Raw genomic sequence first — 24,004 nt, forward strand, 5'->3', positions numbered from 1 at the left:
TGCGGGAGACCTGGATTCGATCCCTGGGTCGGGAAGATCCCCTGGAGAAGGAAATGGCAACCCACTCCAGTATTCTTGCCTGGAGAATCCCATGGATGGAGGAGCCTGGTGGGCTACAGTCCACGGGGTCGCAAAGAGTCAGACACGACTGAGCGACTTTATTCACTCACTCCACAGCCATTTAACAGAGTCAGTTCCATTTGCTGACCTTTTTTATTTGGCCTTAATATCCACACTCCCCTCTCAGCCCCAGCCCCTCCCCATCTCAGTTGAACTATGAAGCATTTTGATCAAGGTTTATAACATTATTCTCCCATTTTGTAGGATTGATCATCTTTATCTCTGGTTTGCTTTTATGATGTCATTGGGAGGAATTGGGCACTGGATTTAGAATATTTTTGGGTTCATTTGTATCTTTGAACTCACCTTGTTCTATTAGATGTTTGAGTGGGTAAAGATGAAAATTGATTTAGACTGGGTTTCTGGTAGTCAAGAAGATCTTATTTACAGATACTTTTTTCCCCTCCCCTTGCCTGCCCTCTCCATGGGAAAGCAGAAAGTTGATCTAAATACTGGGAAAGAAAGTGGAACTCCAGTTACCATGAAGGATGTTTATGATGAATTTGATGAGAAAATAGCAGCAAAATATAAGATTATGAAATTCAAGTCCAAGGTTTGTATTTGGTGATAATTTTTTCGGTTCTGTGTATTAGTTGTTTGTTAGTTTCCTGATTTATGGAAATTTCATAGATATCAATATAAAACCATGTTAGATGCATAAAAACAGTTTTGTCTTTCTCTTTAAATTGTAGAAAGTAATGTTCCTTGGTTTGAATAAAAAGGTAACATGTAGTAAAGTAATGGCTTCCAATACTTGAAGCATATCTTGTCTTCTTATTCTGAAATGGAGGAGAAACTGTTCTCATCTTGTTTATATTGGTTTATTGCTAAGTTGTCTTGGTCACAAGGTTAAATCTTTAAAAGTCAGGAACTGTGATTCTATTTCTGATGGAATAAATTTCTTTTACTCATGTGATACATATTGATTAGTTAGTTGTCTTGATTGTAGTGAGATATTGATGCCCTTGGCCATAGTTGTAGGGCTTAACTCCCTCAGGACACTGGCTATTAACAGTGTTTGTAATAAAGGGAGGATTGAGTTGCTGAAGATGAGGCTAACTGAACTATTTGAGCTTTGACTTGTGGCTGATGGATCAAGTCTCTCTAAAGTTCCAGAAGCAATGTGATGTAATGGTAAAGAGAGTAGGGACTGGTGCTTTAAGTGCTAGCTCTACCACATTCTGGTCCGTGACCTTGGACGAGTGCTGAGTGACTTCTCTGGGCCTCTTTCTTCACCTGAGAAATGGGGCTCTGTTTCAAGAGCTGTTGGAAGAGTAAAGTCAGTTAATTGATATTGGATCAGTCCTTGGTGTACAGCAAGCACTCAGTACATGTATGCTGTAATTATAATGTTTATTACTAATTTTTCTAGCAAGATGGAGTTGCTTAGTATCAAAGAGTAGCAAATGATTTAGTGCATCGACATTGTAAACATTTTTAATGTTTCATTGCCTGTCTTGAATGCAAATATTTCTACATTCTCTAGTGTCCCAAAGAAGTCTTAAACATTTTGTCACTAGGTATTTTTCATCCCAGATGAAAGGGGGGGAAAGATGCTTTTTTGGTGTATTTAATGCTTATCAATTTAATTTTTGAAGTTTCTTTGTCTTAATGATTTTTAACTATCAACTTACCCAGGTAGTGGAAAAGAACTATGCTTTTGAGATACCTGATGTTCCGGAGAAATCTGAGTACTTGGAAGTTAGATACTCGGTAAGTCAAATAAAGAAAATGAATGGATTTGGGTTGAAAATGGCATTTTCCTATTTTTGAGTTTTCAGCGGCTTTTAATTAGGAGTACTGGCAGGGCTCTTCAAACTCACAGTTCACTGAAGTGAACTTATAGTCATGAATAATTAAAATGAATAAAATGAATTTAAATATGTAGACTATGGGTTATATTGCCTTTCTCTGCTTTCAAGTATGCATTTGTAAAAACATAAGTTGAAATGACACAACTGTTTGTCAAGTGGAACGAATGCACAAGATGGAGTTGAACATCATTAGTCTGTTGAAGTGTCCGTCTGAGCAGTGAAAAGGTGAGAGGAGAGCATCAGTAGTGTTGCCATAGTGTTGCTCTTGCTCCCGTGACAGACAAGGTCACTGCTGCAGGTTGTTAATTAAGTGGACCTTAACCTCTCTTTACTTCCGTTCTAGTGTTTTGATCTCATGATGTTGGAAAAGGGAAACTTAAGAAATGTCTGACAGTGGTGTTGTAAAGCACCATGGAAGCACTTTGAATGATTCTCACTCCCTTGCTTTCATTCTTCTAATGGAGTTGTACTTATTTGGCTATTCGTCAGTAAGGCATGTACAGAAGGCTTTGGACAGAAATCCTCTTTTGAGGGAGCTTCTTGGCCCATTTTTCTTCTAATGGGTGTCATCAAGATGCATTATTTTGTCATTGTGATTTGTTTTTGTTTCATGCTGTGAATTGTTTTGGATTTCATATGTGGCAAATTACATTTCATATATATCAAAGAGGTTTCTTCTGGTGGTTCATAGAGAGACTTTTGTTTATTTCAAATACAGAGTTTGGAAAATGTGAAGTAATAGTTTTAAGGAAAAAAAAGATTTTTTTTCTTTGCCTTTTTCAGGCTGAAATGCCACAGCTTCCTCAGGATTTGAAAGGAGAAACTTTTTCTCATGTATTTGGGACCAACACATCCAGCCTGGAACTGTTCTTAATGAACAGAAAGATCAAAGGACCTTGTTGGCTTGAAGTGAAAAATCCACGTAAGGAGACACTTACTTTCAGAATGCTCAGTAAATTGCTAATAGATGTGGTTTTTAGACGTTAAAGACTTGGGCTCTTAATTTCAGTGTGACCACTTCCTTTTTTATGTTTGTTTCTTTAAGATTTTCCTTGAAGTATATTTGAAATCACTCTTTTGTTTTGATGCTTCACATTTTAATGGGAGGGAAACCTTAGTTAACCTTGACAGACATTCGGGCATGTCCTTCATTGTGTTGCTATCATTGTGGCCTTCCGACCTGGCTGACATGGCCCAGCTGTTCAACATGGTGAACTGCTTACTTCTGAAGGAGCGAAATTTCACTGCCCAGTGTGGGTAGTGTGTGTATGGTCTCTTACCTGGTGTTTTTCAGTATTTGCATTTATGATACTCTGTTTTGTCTTCATAAATTTCTTAAAACTTTTTTTTTGGATTCCTCTAAGCAGTGTTTTTGTTCTTATAAACCTCATTGGAGTCTTGGATTTTTTTGAAAAGTCAGATGAAAGCTGTGGACTTTTTTCCCAGGAAAATGAACATATATGTACATACACACACGAAGATTTATATACAATCCAGTAATGTGGTTTATTTTTAGTTAGGTATTATTATAAGACCTTCTCAGTAGAAGGTAGGATTGAAGACCATCTCAGTTAATTACAGATGTCTTAATTATAATGGCTTTTCTTTTTCAGCAAATAGCTATTGATTTATTGTATCTATTCTCTTTCAGAGCTCTTGAATCAGCCAATCAGTTGGTGTAAAGTTGAGGCAATGGTCTTGAAACCGGACCTGGTGAACGTAATTAAGGATGTCGGTCCTCCTCCAGTTGTGGTCATGTCTTTGAGCATGAAGACAATGCAGAATGCAAAGACACATGAAAATGAGGTAAAGAAATAGGGCAGATTTTGTACCTAGGCTTAGGGTACGATGCTTCTTGAAATTGTACAGTTCCTCTGTAAGAGAAGGTTGTTTTTTGTGGAAGGGAAAGAATACTAATTCACTGCCAAACTCCATTTTGAAGAATGAATTGAATTTGATGTTGGAGCTTTTTTCCCCAAAAGACTTAAATTGCTGGACTGACTTTTTGTTTTTTAAATGTTTTTTATTTTGGAGAACTCCACATGGACATAGAATAATATAATCAACTCCTCTGTACCCATCACTCATATTCACCAGTTAGCAAGATTTTGTCACACTTGTTTATCACCCCCCTTCTTTTTTTTCCTCCTGAAGTATTTGAAAGCTAATCTCAGACATTGACCATTTTACCCTTATATACTTTGGTATGCATCCCTTAACATGCACACTTTCGTATAGAATACCATTTGTTGTTGTTGTTGTTGTTCAGTCTCTTAAGTCATGTCCAACTCTTTGCAACCCCATGGACTGCAGCACTCCAGGCTCCTCTGTCCTCTGCTATCTTCTGGAGTTTACTCAAACTCATGTCCATTGAGTCGGTGATGCCATCCAACCATCTCATCCCCTGTTGTCCCCTTCTCCTCCTGCCTCTCAATCTTTCCCAACATCAGGGTCTTTTCTAGTGATTTGGCTCTTCATATCTGGTGGCCAAAGTATTGGAGCTTCAGAATCAGTCCTTCCATGAACATTCAGGGTTGATTTCCTTTAGGATTGACTGGTTTGATCTCCTTGTAGTCCAAGGGACTTTCAAGAGTCTTCTCCGACACTGCAATTCAAAGGCATCAGTTCTTTGGCCCTCAGCCTTCTTTATTGTCCAGCTCTCACATCTGTATGTGACTATTGGAAAAGCCATACCTTTGACTGTGTGGACCTGTGTCAGCAAAGTGATGTTTCTGCTTTTTAAGTTACTTATTTTTATAAATTTTTTGTTACTTATTTTTGCTTCCTCTTTTATGAAATATCATTATAAACTCATGGACTTTGTATATACTTAGTATATTTCAATCTGTTGCAATCAATAATTTTTTAATTTGCTGCTTAAATTGTCTCTTTTTGGTCAGTGGGAACTTCTTTATGTTTGCTTGTAAAATCCTTTTGGCATTGATAGGGATCTTTTTTAAAGCAGCATTTTGGCAGTGTTTTTTCCTTTTGTATGTGATTTGAACTTTTAATAATAGTTGATATAGTAGATAGTTAATAGTTAAAGTGTTAGAGGAAAGTTTAATTAGTTTAAAAAGATCCTTCATCCAGAGTGAGGTTTCTAAATACCATTTCCCAAGAAAGGAAATGGGGTTTTGTGAAGAAGTAGCTGATTCAGGGCAGTAATTGTCCAAGGTAAGCCTGGAACGTCTTGTTATACCAGAAGGCATGGACATTATTAAAATCTACTAAAGGCATGTCAGAAGGACTCAGGAAACAACTTGAATAGTTTCCTTTGTCAAAGATGGAGCAATTTGAGCATGTATAACTGCAACAGATTGAAACACATGACTTCATAATGATACTGTAAACACAGGACTACACTGTTCACTGTGAAGTAAGCTAGGGAACCAACTCATTATTTTGAAAATTGGTAAATGAATTGAATCAAACATTTATCTTGACTTTTTTGAACATACATTGTACCTCAGGTAACCAAATGATCAGTGGAGGGAGGTTTACCTTCGTAGTTTTCCAGTTAGTAAATGATGAAGGAAGAATTGCATCTAGCTACTTTGCGATCCATAATGAGATAAATGATCTAGGTTTGATATCCAGAGGCTGCTAATATCAGTAGAACAGAGGTAATCAGACATGACATGATAACTAGTGGTGGTAATGGTGGTTTAGTCCATGATGATCAGTAGCAACTCCAAAGAATTCTTGCCAAAAATTGAATCAGGTTTTGATTAATATAAATATAAATATGAATATACAGGCTGTACAGAAACAGGAACATGTTAAATGATTCTTGGGATACAAGCAGCAGAATTTATAATGGGGGACACTATGGGATAAAGCAACCCAGTTTCTTCAACAAATAAATTGTAGAGAAGTAACAGAAGCAGAAGATATTAAGAAGAGGTGGCAAGAATACACAGAAGAACTGTACAGAAAAGAGCTTCACGACCCAGAAAATCATGATGGTATGTTCACTCACCTAGAGCCAGACATCCTGGAATGTGAAGTCAAGTGGGCCTTAGAAAGCATCACTATGCACAAAGCTAGTGGAGGTGATGGAGTTCCAGTTGAGCTATTTCGAATCCTGAAAGATGATGCTGTGAAAGTGCTGCACTCAATATGCCAGCACATTTGGAAAACTCAGCAGTGGCCACAGGACTGGAAAAGGTCAGTTTTCACTCCAATCCCAAAGAAAGGCAATGCCAAAGAATGCTCAAACTACCGCATAATTGCACTCATCTCACATGCTAGTAAAATGATGCTCAAAATTCTCCAAGCTAGGCTTCAGCTGTACGTGAACTGTGAACTCCAGATGTTCAAGCTGGTTTTAAAAAAGGCAGAGGAACCAGAGATCAAACTGCCAACATCCGCTGGATCATCGAAAAAGCAAGAGAGTTCCAGAAAAACATCTATTTCTGCTTTATTGACTATGCCAAAGCCTTTGACTGTGTGGATCACAATAAAATGTGGAAAATTCTGAAAGAGATGGGCATACAAGACCACCTGACCTGCCTCTTGAGAAACCTGTATGCAGGTCAGGAAGCAACAGTTAGAACTGGACATGGAACAACAGACTGGTTCCAAATAGGAAAAGGAGTACATCAAGGCTGTGTATTGTCACCCTGCTTATTTAACTTCTATGCAGAGTACATCATGAGAAATGCTGGACTGGAGGAAGCACAAGCTGGAATCAAGATTGCCAGGAGAAATATCAATCACCTCAGATATGCAGATGACACCACCCTTATGGCAGAAAGTGAAGAAGAACTAAAGAGCCTCTTGATGAAAGTGAAAGAGGAGAGTGAAAAAGTTGGCTTAAAGCTCAACATTCAGAAAACGAAGATCATGGCATCTGGTCCCATCACTTCATGGCAAATAGATGGATAAACAGTGAAAACAGTGTCAGACTTTATTGTTTTGGGCCCCAAAATCACTGCAGATGGTGACTGCAGCCATGAAATTAAAAGACGCTTACTCCTTGGAAGGAAGGTTATGACCAACCTAGACAGCATATTGAAAAGCAGAGACATTACGTTGCCAACAAAGGTCCGTCTAGTCAAGGCTATGGTTTTTCCAGTGGTCATGTATGGATGTGAGAGTTGGACTGTGAAGAAAGCTGAGCGCTGAAGAATTGATGCTTTTGAACTGTGGTGTTGGAGAAGACTCTTGAGAGTCCCTTGGACTGCAAGGAGATCCAACCAGTCCATTCTAAAAGAGATTAGTCCTGGGTGTTCATTGGAAGGACTGATGCTGAAGCTGAAACTCCAATACTTTGGCCACCTCATGTGAAGAGTTGACTCATTGGAAAAGACTCTGATGCTGGGAGGGATTGGGGGCAGGAGGAGAAGGCTGGATGGCATCACCGACTCGATGGACATGAGTTTGAGTGAACTCCAGGAGTTGGTGATGGACAGGGAGGCCTGGTGTGCTATGATTCATGGGGTCTCAAAGAGTCAGACACGACTGATCAACTGACCTGAACTGGACTGAATAGATGGGGAGGAGTTGTGCTGAGACAGTTTTATTACATGTCAACCAGTTGCAAAGTATGTTGATAAATACAGTTGAGAAAGTTGGGAAGACACAAGAATTTGAATCCTGCCAGGATATTTAATCAGGGCTTCCCTGATAGCTCAGTTGGTAAAGAATCCACCTGCAATGCAGGAGAGCCCACTTCAGTTGCTGGGTCAGGAAGATCCCCTGGAGAAGGGATAAGCTACCCACTCCAGTATTCTTGGGTTTCCCTGGTGGCTCAGCTGGTAAAGGATTCACCTGCAATGCGGGAGACCTGGGTTCGATCCCTGAGTTGGGAAGATCTCCTGGAGAAGGGAAAGGCTACCCACTCCAGTATTCTTGCCTGGAGAATTCCATGAACTACAGTCCCAAGGGGTCGTAAAGTGTTGAATGTGACTGAGCGACTTCATTTTCACTTTCAAGGAATCACTGTTTATTGACTTAGCTGGCATGATTGTATTGCATATGAAAAAACTTTTTTAAAGGCAGTCAACTGGGTATGATTTTAACCCTCCAGGGGTCTTTTGGCCATGTCTTGGACAGTTTTGATTGTTACAACATGGAGACTGGGGAGTGGGGAGTGACGCTGTTGGCAGCCAGGGGAGCTAAATTTCCCACAATGCACTGAGCGGCTCCAACAACAAAGAATTATTTGGCCTAAAATGTCCACAGTGCTGAGGTTGAGAAACATTATTCATATATGAGAAACTGCTGAATTATTTCTGGATAAAGTGATAGGTAAGGATTTTGCTTCAAAATAATGTGGGGTAGGGCCATTTATGAGTTGATAATTTAAGCTGGACAATTAGTATATGAGAGTTGATTTTATTATTTAATTTTTTATTTAAATACTTTCATAATAAAAGTTAAAATATTATTATGAATTAAAATCTATATCTTTTTTTGTTCTTGGTGGTTTTGGTGAGAATGCAGACCACATAGTAGGCATCTGATAAGTAATTTTCTTTTCTGCAGATTATTGCTGTGTCAGCGTTGGTCCATCACAGCTTTGCATTAGATAAAGCACCCCCACAGCCTCCCTTTCAGTCACACTTCTGCGGTATGTATTTTTTAAGCTGGTTTACTAATGGCTTGATTTTTGTTTTTCTTGTTTTTTCTCCAGCTGTTGGTCAGTAACTTCAAAAAAATATTTTCAAGGGTAACTAGTTCATACTGCTAAGCAAATCTTTTTTTACATTGAAGTATAGTTGATTTACAGTACTGTGTTAATTTCAAGTGTATAAGAAGATTCACTTTTACATATATATATCTTTTCAGATTATTTTCTATTATAGGTTATTATAAGATATTTGACATAATTTTCTGTGTTACGCAGTAAATCCTTGTTGCTGATCTGTTTTATGCATGGTAGTTTATTAATCCCATACTCTAAATTTATCATACTCTTATGTATTTGTCTATTCTCTTAAGATTTACTCTTTTATAAACTTAGAAAGTTGAGGTATAACTGACATGTAGAATTAGTTTCAGATGTACAACATAATGATGCCATATTTGTACATGTAGCAAAATGATCACTACAATAAGTCTCATTAACGTCCATCACTGTAGTTAGAATTTTTTTCCCTTGGTGATGAGAACTTCTGCGATTTTCTCTTTTAGCAACTTTCAAATATATTGTACAGGATTATTAACTGTAGTCACCATGCTGTACATTACATACCCAGGGCTTATTTAGTTTATCACTAATTGTACCCTTCACCTGTTTCATGCAACCCCCTCGCACTCTACCACTGTCTGTTTTCTGCATCTATGAGCTCATTTTTATCATTTTCTTTCGTTTTTTGAATCCACATTTAAGTGAGATCATATATTTGTTTATTTTTCTCTGTCTTATTTCTCTTAGCATAATGCTCTCTAGATCCATCTGTGTTCTTGCAAATGACAAGTTACTGTTTTCATTATTTTCAGATAAATACTCAGAAGTGGAATTGCTGGATTATATGGTTGTTCTGTTTTTACGTTTTTGAGGAAACTCCATACTGTTTTCCACAGTGACTGCATCAGTTTAGATTCCCACCAACTGTGCACAAGGATTTCCTTTTCTCTCCATCCTCTCCAACACTTGTTACCTCCTCTCTTTTTGATAATAACATTTCTAACAGATGTGGGGTAACATCTCATTGTGGTTTTGGATTTCTCTGATGATTTGTAGTGTTGAGTATCCTTTGCTGTACCTGGTGTCCATCTATATAATGGCTATTCAGCTCTTCTGCCCATTTTTTGATTATTTTTTTGTTATATACAGTTTAAAAATATATATATATTGGATATTAATGCCTTATCAGATATATGATTTGCAAATATTTTCTCCCATTCAGTGGGTTGCCTTTGCATTTTGTTGATGGTTTCTTTTGATGTGTAGAACTTTGTACCTTGGTATAGTCCTACTTGTTTATTTTTGCTTTTGGTGCCTTTGGTTTTGGTGTCAAATCCAAAAAGTCATTGCTAAGACTGATGTCAAGGAGCTTACTGCCTATGTTTTTTTCTAGGAGTTATATGGTTTCTGGTCTTGTATTCAGGTTTTTAATCCATTTTGAGTTAGTTTTTTGTGTATTGTATAAGGTAGTGGTTCAGTTCTTAATTGTTTTGTGTATGGCTGTCCAGTTTTCCCAATGTACTTTTTAGAAGAGATTGTCCTTTCTCTATTGTATAGTCTTGGCTCCTTAGTCATAAATTAATTGACTATGTTATGCACTATGTTAAGTTTATTTCTGGGCTCTCTATTTTGTTCCACTGTTCTATATGTCTGTTTTTATGCCTGTACCATACTATTTTCATTACTGTAGCGTTGTAATATAGTTTGAAATCAAGGTATGTGGTGCCTCCTGCTTTGTTCTTTCTCAAGTTTGCTTTGGCTGTTCAAGGTCTAATGTGGTTCCATATGAGTTTTAGGATAGTTTGTTTTGGTGATTCTTTAGACATTAAGGAGAATTTATATTAAGACGGTTTCCATTCAGAGACATTCAGTGTATGTGTACTTGAAATTGGATGAAGACAGGTGTTAGAATCTTTATTTTTTTCCTTCTTACAGTTGTGTCTAAACCAAAGGACTGCATTTTTCCATATGATTTCAAAGAAAGCATTAAAGAAAAGGTAAAGAACTCATTATTTATTCCTTTTAAACATGAAATATCTATTTGTTTAAAAAGAGAAGAGAATGCTGTGGATTAGTAGAAATAAGCTGTTTTCTGTGTTAATTTGTTAGACCTATTCTTGTTAGATTGGACTATGGCATTAACCCATTAAAAATGTATTAGAAGTTTAAAACTGAAAACGTTTAACAGTGTTTAAATGTTTCACCTCCTGGAAATAATAGGATTTGACACCTTATTAATAGATGAGGGTTTCAAACCTCCTTCAGATAGCTTAATTGGAAGCTTTTCCAAAATTGCATGATGACTTGATTACTGTTTTGGGTAAGTATTGGCTAAAACCTGCCCCACCCTCTCACCCTCACCTCACTAGCTGGAAGGAAGTCAAGAGAAGTTGAGGATGCTGTGGATATTAAAGGTGACATTTATTGGGAAGGTTGTGGGATGGCTATATTTGATTAGTGATCTCTAAGCTTCCAGTATACTCCATGAAGAAGTTTTCATGGATCCTTAAAATGGTGGTGGAGGGGGGGAGTAGTATAATATGAGGTTTTCATAAAAGTTCAGTTCAGTTGCTCAGTTGCGTCTGGACTGTAGCACGCCAGGCCTCCCTGCCCATCATCAACTCCTAGAGTTTACTCAAATTCATGTCTATTGAGTCGGTGATGCCAGCCAACCATCTCATCCTCTGTTGACCCCTTCTCCTCCTGCCCTCAATCTTTCCCAGCATCAGAGTCTTTTCACATGAGTCAGTTCTTCCAACCAGGTAGCCCAAGTATTGGAGTTTCAGTTTCAGCATCAGTCCTTCCAATGAATATTCAGGACTGATTTCCTTTAGGATGGACTGGTTGGATCTCCTTGCTGTCCAAGGGACTTTGAAGAATCTCCTCCAACACCACAGTTCAAAAGCATCAATTCTTTGGTGCTCAGCTTTCTTTATAGTCCAACTCTCACGTCTATACATGACTACTAGGAAAACCATAGCTTTGACTAGATGGACCTTTGTTGGCAAAGTAATGTCTCTGCTTTTTAATGTGCTGTCTAGGTTGGTCATAACTTTTCTTCCAAGGAGTAAGTGTCTTTTAATTTCATGGCTGCAGTCATCATCTGCAGTGATTTTGGAGCCCCCAAAAATAAAGTCTGACACACTTCATAAAAGTAAATGTATTCAATATAAAGAATTTCATTTTTGGAAGAGTATGTTTTTTCCGTTATGAAATGCCTGTGTTGGTAAATTTGTAGGTTATTTTTGGTTTTTTAATGTCTTCACTTGACAAAATTAATAGCAACCTTACTGGGTTCCACTTTAAAGTTTGAGAAGTCTAGTAGTCTGGGGGTACTATTGGATCAGGCTGTTATTTGTAAAGTGTCCTGAATTAGTAAGTAAAATGATCTAGGAAAATTCCATTAGAGTCAAACTGACATTTTTTTAGCTGAGCTAGTTGTAGAAAACATAGCCATCAACTTAAGTCTTAATAAAGTGTATCTTTTGAATACCTGATTTCTGTTGAGTTGTGGAAGCCTTTCGTGTGTAGCTAGGTTTTATTTATGCTTAAGACGGTTGTAGTTCTTACATGTATGTTTGTTTTTAGTCTAGTTTCTTATTTCTGGGTTTTTATACTGCTATTTGGGATTAATTTCTACAGTCCTTGGGATCTCTTTATGTGGTAAATACATAAATAGCAAAGTCTACCAGGAATTATATAGGAAATTAAATAATGTTTTTGATAGGTTCTCTTTTTCTTATGCTATAAAATGTGTCCAGATGCACAAGCATGTCCCTGTGGAGGAACATTTCTGCACTTGATAGTGCTCAGTACTTAAAATCTTGCTTCATTCACATGCTTATTAGCAGAATGAGCTCCTCAGAGATTTTTGTGCAAGTATTACTGTGAAATCTAGAATTAGGAATTACATTGCCGCATTTTGTTTTGAAATGGATGGTTTTTTCTTTTAAACACTAAGCAATCTTACCATGCTTAAGCAGGAAGCCAGGGAATAGTACTTGAGAGTAAAGATAAGTGACTGGTATGTTTTTCTCTAACAGAATGTGAAGGTTGAGGTTGCTGCCACGGAAAGAACACTACTAGGTTGTTTCCTTGCAAAAGTTCACAAAATTGATCCTGATATCATTGTGGTAAGTAGATCTTTGATCATGTCTTGGTGAAACTCTTGATTCTTTAGTTCTTTTCAGTGTGCCTTGATTGGAACTTTTTGAGCAACAGAGAATCTTTTCAGAGTGAAGTGACCTTGTGAACTGGTAGGAATTCGTCTACTTTCTGCTAACAGAAAGGAGAAAAACCCCAGCCCACTACAGGGTAGTTTTTTTTTTTTTTTCCCTCTAATAGAAAAGCAACTCATGAATTACTCTTGAAGTTTAGGATACTCCTGTTACTTACAGTTAGAGCACTGCCTGGAAGAAAAGTAAACTCATGTCAACTGTTAATAGCTTCAAAATTTTGGCATAGAGGCCCAGCTGTTATAGTGGTCACAGGAGTGAATTTCTTTGGTTTGGTGCATATCCCCCAAATTTAAGTATTTTAATTTTATGAGCCCAGTGGGTGTCTGTGACATATTCTTTTGAGAGATCATGGCTAGGAGTCTTTTTTTATCTTGATGACTGAATATGCTCCTACTAACTAATAAGAGGTCATAAAATAATTCATTGAGTTCTTTGCCCCAGTTCCAAAGAGCCCTAAAACAACATTGTGCTTTGTTTCCTCTAAACATAGGTTTTAGGACTTAGGTTGTAGATGCCTTAATAGGAGTTCTGCCTTTTGTCTTGGGTTAATAGAGCAGTCAAATTATACTTTGCTTTTGGGATTTTTGGAGGGAAGCAATATAAATGCCTGTATTTTAAGTGTAATAGCAGTAATTTAGTTACATGGAAGCCTTGTGAGAAATGTTTGCCATACGTTTCTGTGTTCATTTTTGTTCTTGAACCCCTTTCTGGATGAGGTATTGAGAGCCTATAGGTTGTTACCAGTGTCTCTGTACCTGCTTCCCTAACAATCTTTCAAGACCCATCTTGAAAGTGCTAGGAAGATTCTGTCCATGGTGACCTTGTGTGGTCCTCTGGCTCAGCACCAGGCCTACATCCAACCTACTAGCATCCTCCCTCTTGGGCCCCAAGGAAACATCATGGTATCTAGGGGTAGCTGGCCTGCCTTAGGGTGTTAGAGCCGAGACTGTGAGAAATCCGAACCAGAATGAAAGAATCCTAACATGAGTTTGAGTCCCTAATCCCAGGCATGAGAATTTGGAAATGAGACTTGCTCATGTCCTTTGGGTCTCTGAGTTTAATAGACAAACTTACCATCAATATAGTGGTATGTATCTTTAATTAAAATTAATAACAAGTAAATCTGTTTATTAGTTGATTTTAAACTTGATATAGTTGATTTTGCTAGTTTAGTTCAATCACTCAGTCATGTCCGACTCTTTGCGACCCCATGAACCACAGCACGCCAGGCCTCCCTGTCCATCACCAACTCCCGGAGTTTACCCAGACTCATGTCCATTGAGTTGGTGATGCCATCTAACCATCTCATCCTCTGTCGTCCCCTTCTCCTCCTGCCTTAAATCTTTCCCAACATCAGGGTCTTTTCAAATGAGTCAGCTCTTCGCATCAGGTGGCCAAAATATTAGAGTTTCAGCCTCAACATCAGTCCTTCCAGTGAACACCCAGGACTGGTTTCCTTTGGGATCGATTGGTTGGATCTTCTTGCAGTCCAAGGGACTCTCAAGAGTCTTCTCCAACACCACAGTTCAAAAGCATCAGCGCTCAGCTTCTTTATAGTCCAACTCTCACATCCATACTGTTGACAGTAATGTCTCTGCTTTTTAATATGCTGTCTAGCTTAGTCATAACTTTCCTTCTAAGGAGTAAGCGTCTTTTAATTTCATGGCTGCAGTCACCATCTGCAGTGATTTTGGAGCCCCCCAAAAATAAAGTCTGACACTGTTTCCACTGTTTACCCATCTGTTTGCCATGAAGTGATGGGACTGGATGCCATGATCTTCGTTTTCTGAATGTTGAGTTTTAAGCCATCTTTTTCACTCTCCTCTTTCAGTTTCATGAAAAGGCTCTTTAGTTCTAATTCACTTTCTGCCATAAGGGTGGTGTCATCTGCATATCTGAGGTGATTGATATTTCTCCTGGCAATCTTGATTCCAGCTTGTGCTTCTTCCAGCCCAGCGTTTCTCATGATGTACTCTGCATAGAAGTTAAATAAGCAAGGTGACAATGTACAGCCTTGATGTACTCCTTTTCCTGTTTGGAACCAGTCTGTTGTTTCATGTCCAATTCTAACTGTTGCTTCCTGACCTGCATATAGGTTTCTCAAGAGGCAGTTCAGGTGATCTGGTATTCCCATCTCTTTCAAAATTTTCCAGTTTCTTGTGATCCACACAGTCAAAGGCTTTGGTATAGTCAATAAAGCAGAAATAAGATGTTTCTCTGGAACTCTCTTGTTTTTTCGATGATCCAGCACATGTTGGCAGTTTGATCTCTGGTTCCTCTGCCTTTTCTAAAACCAGCTTGAACATCTGGAAGTTCATGGTTCACGTACTGCTGAAGCCTAGCTTGGAGAATTTTAAGCATTACTTTACTAGTGTGTGAGATGAGTGCAATTGTGCTGTAATTTGAGCATTCTTTGGCATTGCCTTTTTTTGGGATTGGAATGAAAACTGACCTTTTCCAGTCCTGTGGCCACTGCTGAGTTTTCCAAATTTGCTGGCATATTGGGTGCAGCACCTTCAGAGCATCATCTTTTAGGATTTGAAATAGCTCAACTGGAATTCCATCATGTCCAGTAGCATTGTTAGTAGTGATACTTCCTAAGGCCCACTTGACGTCACACTCCAGGATGTCTGGGTGTAGGTGAGTGATCACACCGTCGTGATTATCTGGGTCGTGAAGCTCTTTTTTTGTACAGTTCTTTGTGTATTCTTGCCACCTCTTAATATCTTCTGCTTCTGTTAGGTCCATACCATTTCTGTCCTTTATTATGCCCATCTTTGCATGAAATGTTCCCTTGGTATCTCTAATTTTCTCGAAGAGATCTCTTGTCTTTCCCATTCTAGAATAAGCATAATTCACACAATGGAAATTATTAGTACAGACTTGGAAAATATGGTTATCTTTTTGAGTTTTTTTTTTTTTATTCAGGATAGTTTTGTTTCAGTGTTTTCAACAAGTTTCTTATTTGAACTATGGAGTGATATCTGTTTATTTTGTTGCATATTGATTAAAAGTCAAAATCAGTTGTGTTTGAACTCAGTTCTTTAAGAAGAAACTGGATGTACTTCCTGAGTTTTCTAAGAAGTCTATGTAAACTGTCACACAGCACAGCTGGGTTCTTGGTTGTTAAGGAAGTAAAATGAAATTATTTGAATACAGCTTCTACTGATGACCTGAAAAGTATGGGACATTAAAATTTGCATTTTCCTGAGAGACTGTGAGGTGTAAGTTGCAAATTAAAAGACATCATATGAACCTGGCATCAATTAGAATAAAATAAAGTTTATTCCAGCAATCTGCTTAGCAGCCTTGTTAATGTCAAGGCTAATGAATGCTGCTGATGAATAAATTCCTGAAGAAGAAAGGACCCCCGTCGGAGGTAAGCTCATGATGCCTTCAATTAGAGACCAGAAAAAGAAAGGGCAGAGAAATTCTATGCATTATGATGATAAATCCTTTAATTTGTGTTTCTTTTAATGTTATTGGCTACATTCTTTTTCTGACTAGGGTCATAATATTTATGGTTTTGAACTGGAAGTGCTACTGCAGAGAATTAATGTGTGCAAAGTTCCTTTCTGGTCCAAGATAGGTCGGCTGAAGCGATCCAACATGCCGAAGCTTGGGGTAATCATAATTTTCAAATCTTTCTTCTCTGTTTTGGCTTCTGTATATTGAGTAGCTACCAGGTTGCACCTTGTGCTTTTTTGATTTGGAATCAGGACTGCCTTATGATAGGACATTTTAACTTTAGCACTAAACACCTTTTCCTTTGAATTCAGTATTTTATTAGTAACCACTGGTAATTTTAAAATTTAACTTTTAGAATCTAGAGATAGCACGTGCTTATTAGCTCCACTTGGGCATCCCTAAGAAACAGCTGTGGGGTTCAGGAAGGAGATGGGAAGGAAGAATGGGAGGGATCAGACACTGAGTGGGCTGCATATTTGTCCTCTCTCTGAGCAATTGCAGGTTTAGGGGTACATTCTCACAGAGGGGACAGAGCTTGTTCAAGATCCTAGAGCTAGTAAAGGCAAGAACTATAATTTTGAACCCAGGCCCCATCTGACTTTTGGAAGGCTTGTCCCTTTTCATTCTGCCTGCTTGCTTGATAAAGGGGGCTTGTGGTGGGTTTTGGATGAAGCACCTTCATTTCCTAAACTCTGACACTGCTCTTTGCTTGAAATCTTTACTTAAATCTTACCAGTGAACCAGAATGCTGCTTCATCAGAGAACTTAGGAATCTGTACCTTTTGTAACATTCTCCAGAGAATTCTGCTGCTGCAGATTGGAGTTGGGAGCCAGTGCTCTTGCTTCTTTTCCTGTTCATCTCTTTAAGACAATAGAGTCGTTATTAACACATCATCCAGATGCTGGCATTGCTTACTCCTTACCCGCTTCAGGGTTCTTTATATGGCATCTTCTCAGTGTGGTCTACCCTGACCACCCTGTTTAAGATGTAGTTCCTGCAAATTCCTTGTTCCCGTCACCATGTTCTATTATCCATATACTTATTACCTCCCAAAATTATATAATTTTTTTAGTTGTATATTTCAAATGAGATCAGGTATCTTTTCTACTTTGCTAACCGCTGTATCCCTTATATTCTGAGTGTCCAGAACAGTGTCAGATACACAGTCAATGTTCAAAAATATATGAGTGATGGCTGAATGAATGCATGAATGGAAGAATGAAAGTTTCATCATTGTAGTTTTGGGGCTAGTCTCAAATCAAGTTAGAACGAAATGTCAGTGTCTGCTCTTCCATGGGATTTGCTTTTTGTCCTCACCTGTAGGGCAGGAGTGGATTTGGTGAAAAAAATGCTACCTGTGGCCGAATGATCTGTGATGTGGAAATTTCGGCGAAGGAACTGATTCGGTGTAAAAGCTACCATTTATCTGAACTTGTTCAACAGATTTTGAAAACTGAAAGGATTGTAATCCCAATTGAAAATATACGAAACATGTACAGGTATGATCCTGGATGCTTCAGAATTTCTCTGTCTTGAAATTAACTGAAATGCCAGAATCATCCTTAGGCTGGAGGAACAGGAGCGTGTGGTGCTGTGGAGGGGAAAATTGTCTGTCTTCATGTCAGCATCACATCTCCATTCCTTTAGTGATGTGAATTATTTTGCCTTTTGAATTATTCTAATTTTATCATAATATCTCCCTCATTTAACACCATCTTGATGTTTCCTGAGAGCAGTTTGGAAATTGATGTGATATTTAGGTTTCCACCCTTAATTCATTAATTCAGAAATTAATGCAAATATTTTGGAAATATAAAATCTGAAAAGTCATTCAATTATCTGGAGATATTGCTCCTTATTTCTTTTTTCCAGCCTTGTTGAGGTCAAATTGACAAATAAAGATTGCATTTTATTTAAGGTATACAGCTTGATGTTTGATACACATTGTGAAAAAATCATGACAGTTAAGCTAATTAGCACACTCATCACCTCACACAAGCACTAATTTTTTCTTTTCTTTTTTGTGATGAGGACACTTAAGATTTCTTCCTCTTAGGAAGTTTCATGTGTATAATACATTATTCACTGCCATCACATTGCTATACATTAGATTTCTGGAACTTAATTCATTTTGCATAATGTAAACTTTTGCTTGATTATTTCTTACATAAGGTTTCTCCTACCCCTATGGCCATTTTGCATTCTTTTCTGCCTGTTCCTCCCGAGTTCTCAAACTGCTTTTCTTTCTGACTGCGCTCCCTGCCTGGGTGATCTCATCGAGTTGCAGGAATTTCAATACCACGTGGGTGCTGATGCCTCCTCTGAGTATATCTTCACTTTGGACGTCTCCCCTGAATTCAGACTCATGTCTCTACCTCCCTGTTCTGCTTAATGTCTGATATGAGCCTCCAACTCAGCCTGTTCCACAACTGAGCTCCTGACTTTCTCTTCCTTGTTTCTCTTACTTTTCCAGTATCACTGGAAACCTCCAGAGTCATCCTCAGCCTGGAACCTCTGAGGCATCTATGATTCCTTTCTCTGACATCTTATGTTCCATGCATCAGGAAATCCTGTCAGCTCCATCTTCAAAATATGTCTCTATGCCACTTCTTTTCTCTTCACTTGGACCCACCCTGGTCCAAGCCACCATCCTCTTTCTCCTGGGTCACTGGGTCTTATATTAGCCTCCTTACTTGTCTCTTTGCTTTTGCCCTTGACTCCTTGTTGTCTGTTCTCAACCCAGAAACGAGAGTTTCTGTGCTGAAGTAAAGTTGGATATGGCACTGTACTTAAAATCTCCTAGTGACTTTCTGTTTCATTCAGAGTAAAAACCAAAGCACTTATTATGACTTAAAAGGTCTTATACAGTGGGTATCTCTGCCATTAATTCTGTCCTTATCTTCTCTTATTCTCCATCATTCTCTGTATTGCAGCCATTGGTCTTGTTCTTGATATTGGAACTGCGAGATTTATGCTCAGACTAGGGCATACTTTTTTTTTAATTAAAAATTTTTTTTTGAATGTGCTGTTCTGTCTGCCTGGAATGTTCTTCCCTCAGATTTACCCATCTGAAAGAATTACCCTCTCACCTCTTGTGGGTCTTTATTCTCAGTGGACTCTTCCTTGGTTCCCTAACTAAAATTTGTCTCTGCTCTTGACCCTTAATATTCCCTTCTTAACTTTTCTTCTTAACACTTAGCCTTATTTAACATACCACATATTAAAATTTTAAGTTGTATCCTACCTCCCCCATAAGGATAGGAATTTTTATCTCTTTTGTTCACCGCCAGAATTTAGAACAATGTCTGGCATAGAGTGGGTATGTAATACATATTTAGTGGATGAAATGAATGAAAGGATTTAGGGCGTTTTCAGATTGTAGTTAGCATATAACTTTATCTTAGTGTGATTTTTTTTGTTTGTTTTAGAGAAAGGCATTGGGATCAATGGTATGAATGAATTCCTAATTTCATACTGAACTTATTTTAAATTGTTTCCAGTGTGAGGTGCCATTGGCTCTGAAGTTACATAACCAAAAATTTTTAATAATGCTTTATGAAATTCTAATTTTAATCATTGTTTCTTTTAATTACTTGATTCTGTTTCATTCTTACTTTTCTGTACAGTGACTCTTCTCATCTGTTGTACCTGTTGGAGCATACCTGGAAAGATGCCAGGTTCATTTTGCAGATCATGTGTGAGCTAAATGTTCTTCCATTAGCATTGCAGATCACTAACATCGCTGGGAACATTATGGTAAATTTAACTTAGAAAGGGGAAAAAGCATTTCCTGTTGGATCCAATGTTTTCTTGGGGTAGTTGTTATATGATAATGAGTCTAAATGCATGCTTATAAAATGAGTAACTTGTATTTTGAAAGCTGGGCTTCTTTTGTAAAATGAAGAACTGCTTGGGAGAGGGGGAGGAAAGCCAGGTGCAGTGTGTTGAAATTTGGGGGAACATAAGGATTGTCTCTGACATCTGGATGTGTCTGATTTGTGGAATGGTCCATTTGAGAGTAAAGAAATAGCCGAGTTGTGGGTATTTTAAGCTCTCTTTGTCTCCTTTTAACTGTAATGCTTAAAGAAGCTGCTGGAAATAATTAATACCCCCCCTTTTTTTTAAACCAGCCCTTGATATGGTGAGTGAATTTGAAGGAGGTGCTATGATTAAATTTATCAATTTGATTTGCTTTTGTTTATTGTGGTTTTGAGCTCAAGTTTTTTTTTTTAATTCTATTTAATAGTCTAGGACGCTGATGGGTGGACGATCTGAGCGTAATGAGTTCTTATTACTTCATGCATTTTATGAAAACAACTATATTGTGCCTGACAAGCAGACTTTCAGAAAGCCTCAGCAGAAACTGGTGGGTCCAAAATTATATAGTGTTTTGCTTTTTTATATCCCCCCTTTTTATTAACAAGATTGTTTCTTTGGGCTGTGATAACATCTACTTCCCAGATAAGTAGAAACTATCCTGTTTGCTCCATTGTTTTGGTATGGTCATTTCCTTCTCTACTTTTCTCTATACAGATAAAAATTATTTGTGAAATATGAAATTCTTTGAGGGAGGCATTAGGCCTCTGATGCGTGACCATAGATGGAAATTGTTTTGCTGGGTTAGCACTACCAGTTGAACCTTTTATTTCCTTGAACCCCTAAGCCTTACTTTTTATGTTGTGTGGTTGCATTTTTATATTCTAGTAGGATTAAGGTCACCACAGTCAGGTTTCTGAAGTAGTCTCCATCACACCAGAAATAAAACTTAGCTTAGCTGCTGTCTTATCAGCACGGATAGTAATCAATTTAGAATGGGAGTTTAATGTTAAAATGACTCAGATTCTTTTGTTGTGCTTGTTTTACATACATTATTAAAAACTAGTGAAGTATTAACTTAGAGGAGTTTGACTTCTGCTGAGTATTAAATGTTTGCTAATTAAACTACTTGGAAAAGAATTTTCAGCATATGGACATACTTATTTTAAGGTATCCATATTAATAATAAGAATAATGGTAATAGCTAAATAAAATAGTTTGTATTTTTATATCGTGAATGTTAGAGTAATGAATATAAGAGAATTCTTAGAATCTCAAATTTTACATGGCACGAATAGTTGAATTGTTAGTGTCCATTGATTTAGAAATGTGAAGTTCTATTCAGAAATATTTTAAAGTGGAATTTGCATATTTATCACCTCAGATACAGTGTTTGTTTTGGTAAGTACCATGCTTGGCATTCATTTGGATTCATGAACATGTTACAGTAACTGTCTTTCCCTAGAGGACTATTAACTGAAAGTAAAGTATCTGTTAGAACTGTGTACTGCAGTTGGAAAGGGGGAAATCATAAACCTTCTAAATTGGTTCATGAGTTGCTGGCTGGTGAAGTTATCTTCCATTTGATATTAGGGAGATGAAGATGAAGACATTGATGGAGACACCAATAAATACAAAAAAGGACGTAAGAAAGCAGCTTATTCTGGAGGCTTGGTCTTGGACCCCAAAGTTGGTAAGGCTGGGCTTTGTCCCTGATGTGAAGGGACTTCTTAATGCAGTCAGCTTGAGAAACTAAAAGACCTGACTTGTGTTTTGTATGTTAGCGAATAGGTTTCATAATGACTTTATTTATTTTCTTACGTTCATGTGAAAATCTTGCTTGCCAGTCTTTTAACATGGGATTAATGTGAATCTTTTTTTTTTTTTTTTGCTGTATTCCAAGAAAGTTTTATTTATGGACATTGAAATTTAAATTTTGTGTCATTTTCACATATCATTGAGATAGTCTTTGTACATTTTTTTCCCAACCATTTAAAGATGTAAAAACTCTTCTTAGCTCATGAGTGGTACAAAAAGAGATAGGCTGAATTTGATCTTTGCCAACCTCTGGTCCAATATATAGCTATTTGTTAGGACTTCCCTGGCGGTCTAGTGGTTGAGAATCTGCCCTCCAAGCCAGGGAACACAGTTTCCATCCCTGGTCCGGCAATAAGAAAAAAACCACACTGGGATTTAAGGAATAATAGTACCAGACACACAGTAAGCTATCAGTATATGCTTGCTGTTGTTGTTATTGTCTTAACTGTGGACATTTACTTCTATTCAGTTTCTTCTGAAGGTGAAGATAACTCTTTGTAAATGTCCTAGAGAAATACAGTAGCTTTCTGTTCACCCTTGGTTAGTAAAAAGGGTGGATCGTTCCACTACTGACATTTATGTGTGCATCTTGTCTGATCTTAGCAGTTTGTATACAGGTAAATAGGCTGCCTGTTTTATTCTTTGAAGGTGTGATTATAAAAAAAATGTATAAACACTTGCTGGTAGAGATCACTAAATATTTGAAGAGAAGGGGGGGAGGATAGGTGGAAAGGAATGCATTCTTGAAGGAGAATTTAGCAGCATTTTATTTTTTTGGGGAATGTACATGGCACCTGTGTAAAGTAATTGATAGGATCTAGTAAATGAAAAAAAAAAAAGTAATTGATATGAGGGGGAGTGTTTGCCCATAATAATAGAGTACTTTTGGGGGACTGCTGAGGTTTCCATGCCAGACAGAATCTCTTCTTTCTTTGTCTTTGGTTACCTGATTTTTCACTCTGATATATATTTACAGGGTGATAGTCAACTCCTTTTTTCCCTTTGTCTGCCTCACAGCTCTGGATTGTATATGGAGTCATAATATAGTACTTCTAATACGGTGTTATGCTAAAGACTTTTTGTAACATGGGCCTTTTTTCCTTGCAGGTTTTTATGATAAGTTCATTTTGCTTCTGGACTTCAACAGTTTGTATCCTTCCATCATTCAGGAATTCAACATTTGTTTTACAACAGTGCAAAGAGTTGCTTCAGAGGCACAGAAAGTTGTAGAGGTTTGTATTCAACTGGGAACTCTTGAAATTGAGATTAAAAATAGTGCTTAAAGGGGGAAGATAAGCAAAGGGCTTGGTGTTCTAGTTTTTCCTTCTGAAAGGTAATGGCATTCTAGCTTTTCCTTCTAAAAGGTAACATATCCTTTCTTTTTGGTCAGAAGGTGGGGGGAGTGTTGGGTAGGAGGAGACTCAGACTGGTTCTGTGTCTTTTATCTAATAGCTTTATTGAGATGTAATTCACAGACTCTGTAATTTACCTATTAAAGTGTGCAATTTAATGGCTTTTAGTTTATTCCCAGAGTTTGCTAACTGCACTATAATCACTTTTAGAACATGTTCATTTTTCCCCAAAGATACTCTCTTCCTTTTAGCCCTTACCTCCCTCAATCCCTTCTAGATTTAGGCAACCACTAGTCTTTCCACCTCTATAGATTTGTGTATTTTTGTATATTTCCTGTAAATAGAATCATATGTGACCTTTTGTGTCTGGTTTATTTCACTTAGCATACTGTTCTTGAGATTCATTTGTGTTGTAGTATGTATTAGTCCTTCATTCCTTTTTATTGCTGAATATTCCATTGTAGCAATACATGTCACATTTTGTTTGTTTTAGAATCTCTTGTCAATTTATGCAAAAATATCTGCTGGGATTTTGATGGGGATTGTATTGAATCTGTAGATCCCTTTGGGGAATATTGCTATCTTAATAATGTTAAGTCTTCCAATCCATGAAAATCGAATCTTTCCATTTATTTAGGTCCTTAATGTCTTTCAAAGGTGTTTTCTAGTTTTAAGTGTACAAGTCTTTCACTTTTATTAAATTTATTCCTAAATATTTCATTATTTTTGGTGCAGTTGTAAAT

General features: G+C 37.6%; 1 protein-coding gene and 1 non-coding gene across 3 annotated transcripts in view; both read left to right on the forward strand.

Annotated features, from left to right (window-relative positions):
• POLA1 (DNA polymerase alpha 1, catalytic subunit) overlaps positions 1 to 24,004 on the forward strand; it is a 291,633-nt gene that overhangs the window by 22,125 nt on the left and 245,504 nt on the right. For both annotated transcript variants that reach the window (XM_012106423.5, XM_042242229.2), the window contains exons 12-24: positions 557 to 673; positions 1,759 to 1,833; positions 2,718 to 2,856; positions 3,586 to 3,740; positions 8,424 to 8,508; positions 10,504 to 10,565; positions 12,612 to 12,701; positions 16,314 to 16,430; positions 17,599 to 17,774; positions 19,902 to 20,031; positions 20,522 to 20,641; positions 21,685 to 21,784; positions 23,017 to 23,141. In XM_012106423.5, coding sequence (XP_011961813.3) covers positions 557 to 673; positions 1,759 to 1,833; positions 2,718 to 2,856; positions 3,586 to 3,740; positions 8,424 to 8,508; positions 10,504 to 10,565; positions 12,612 to 12,701; positions 16,314 to 16,430; positions 17,599 to 17,774; positions 19,902 to 20,031; positions 20,522 to 20,641; positions 21,685 to 21,784; positions 23,017 to 23,141 — 1,491 coding nt within the window. The remainder of the gene's footprint in view (positions 1 to 556; positions 674 to 1,758; positions 1,834 to 2,717; positions 2,857 to 3,585; positions 3,741 to 8,423; positions 8,509 to 10,503; positions 10,566 to 12,611; positions 12,702 to 16,313; positions 16,431 to 17,598; positions 17,775 to 19,901; positions 20,032 to 20,521; positions 20,642 to 21,684; positions 21,785 to 23,016; positions 23,142 to 24,004) is intronic.
• Positions 22,358 to 22,487, forward strand: LOC114111825 (small Cajal body-specific RNA 24). The gene has a single exon (XR_003587564.1). It is a non-coding gene; the product is annotated as a small Cajal body-specific RNA 24 (non-coding RNA).

This window comes from Ovis aries, chromosome X (genome assembly GCF_016772045.2).
Source record: "Ovis aries strain OAR_USU_Benz2616 breed Rambouillet chromosome X, ARS-UI_Ramb_v3.0, whole genome shotgun sequence".
Classification (NCBI taxonomy): domain Eukaryota; kingdom Metazoa; phylum Chordata; class Mammalia; order Artiodactyla; family Bovidae; genus Ovis; species Ovis aries.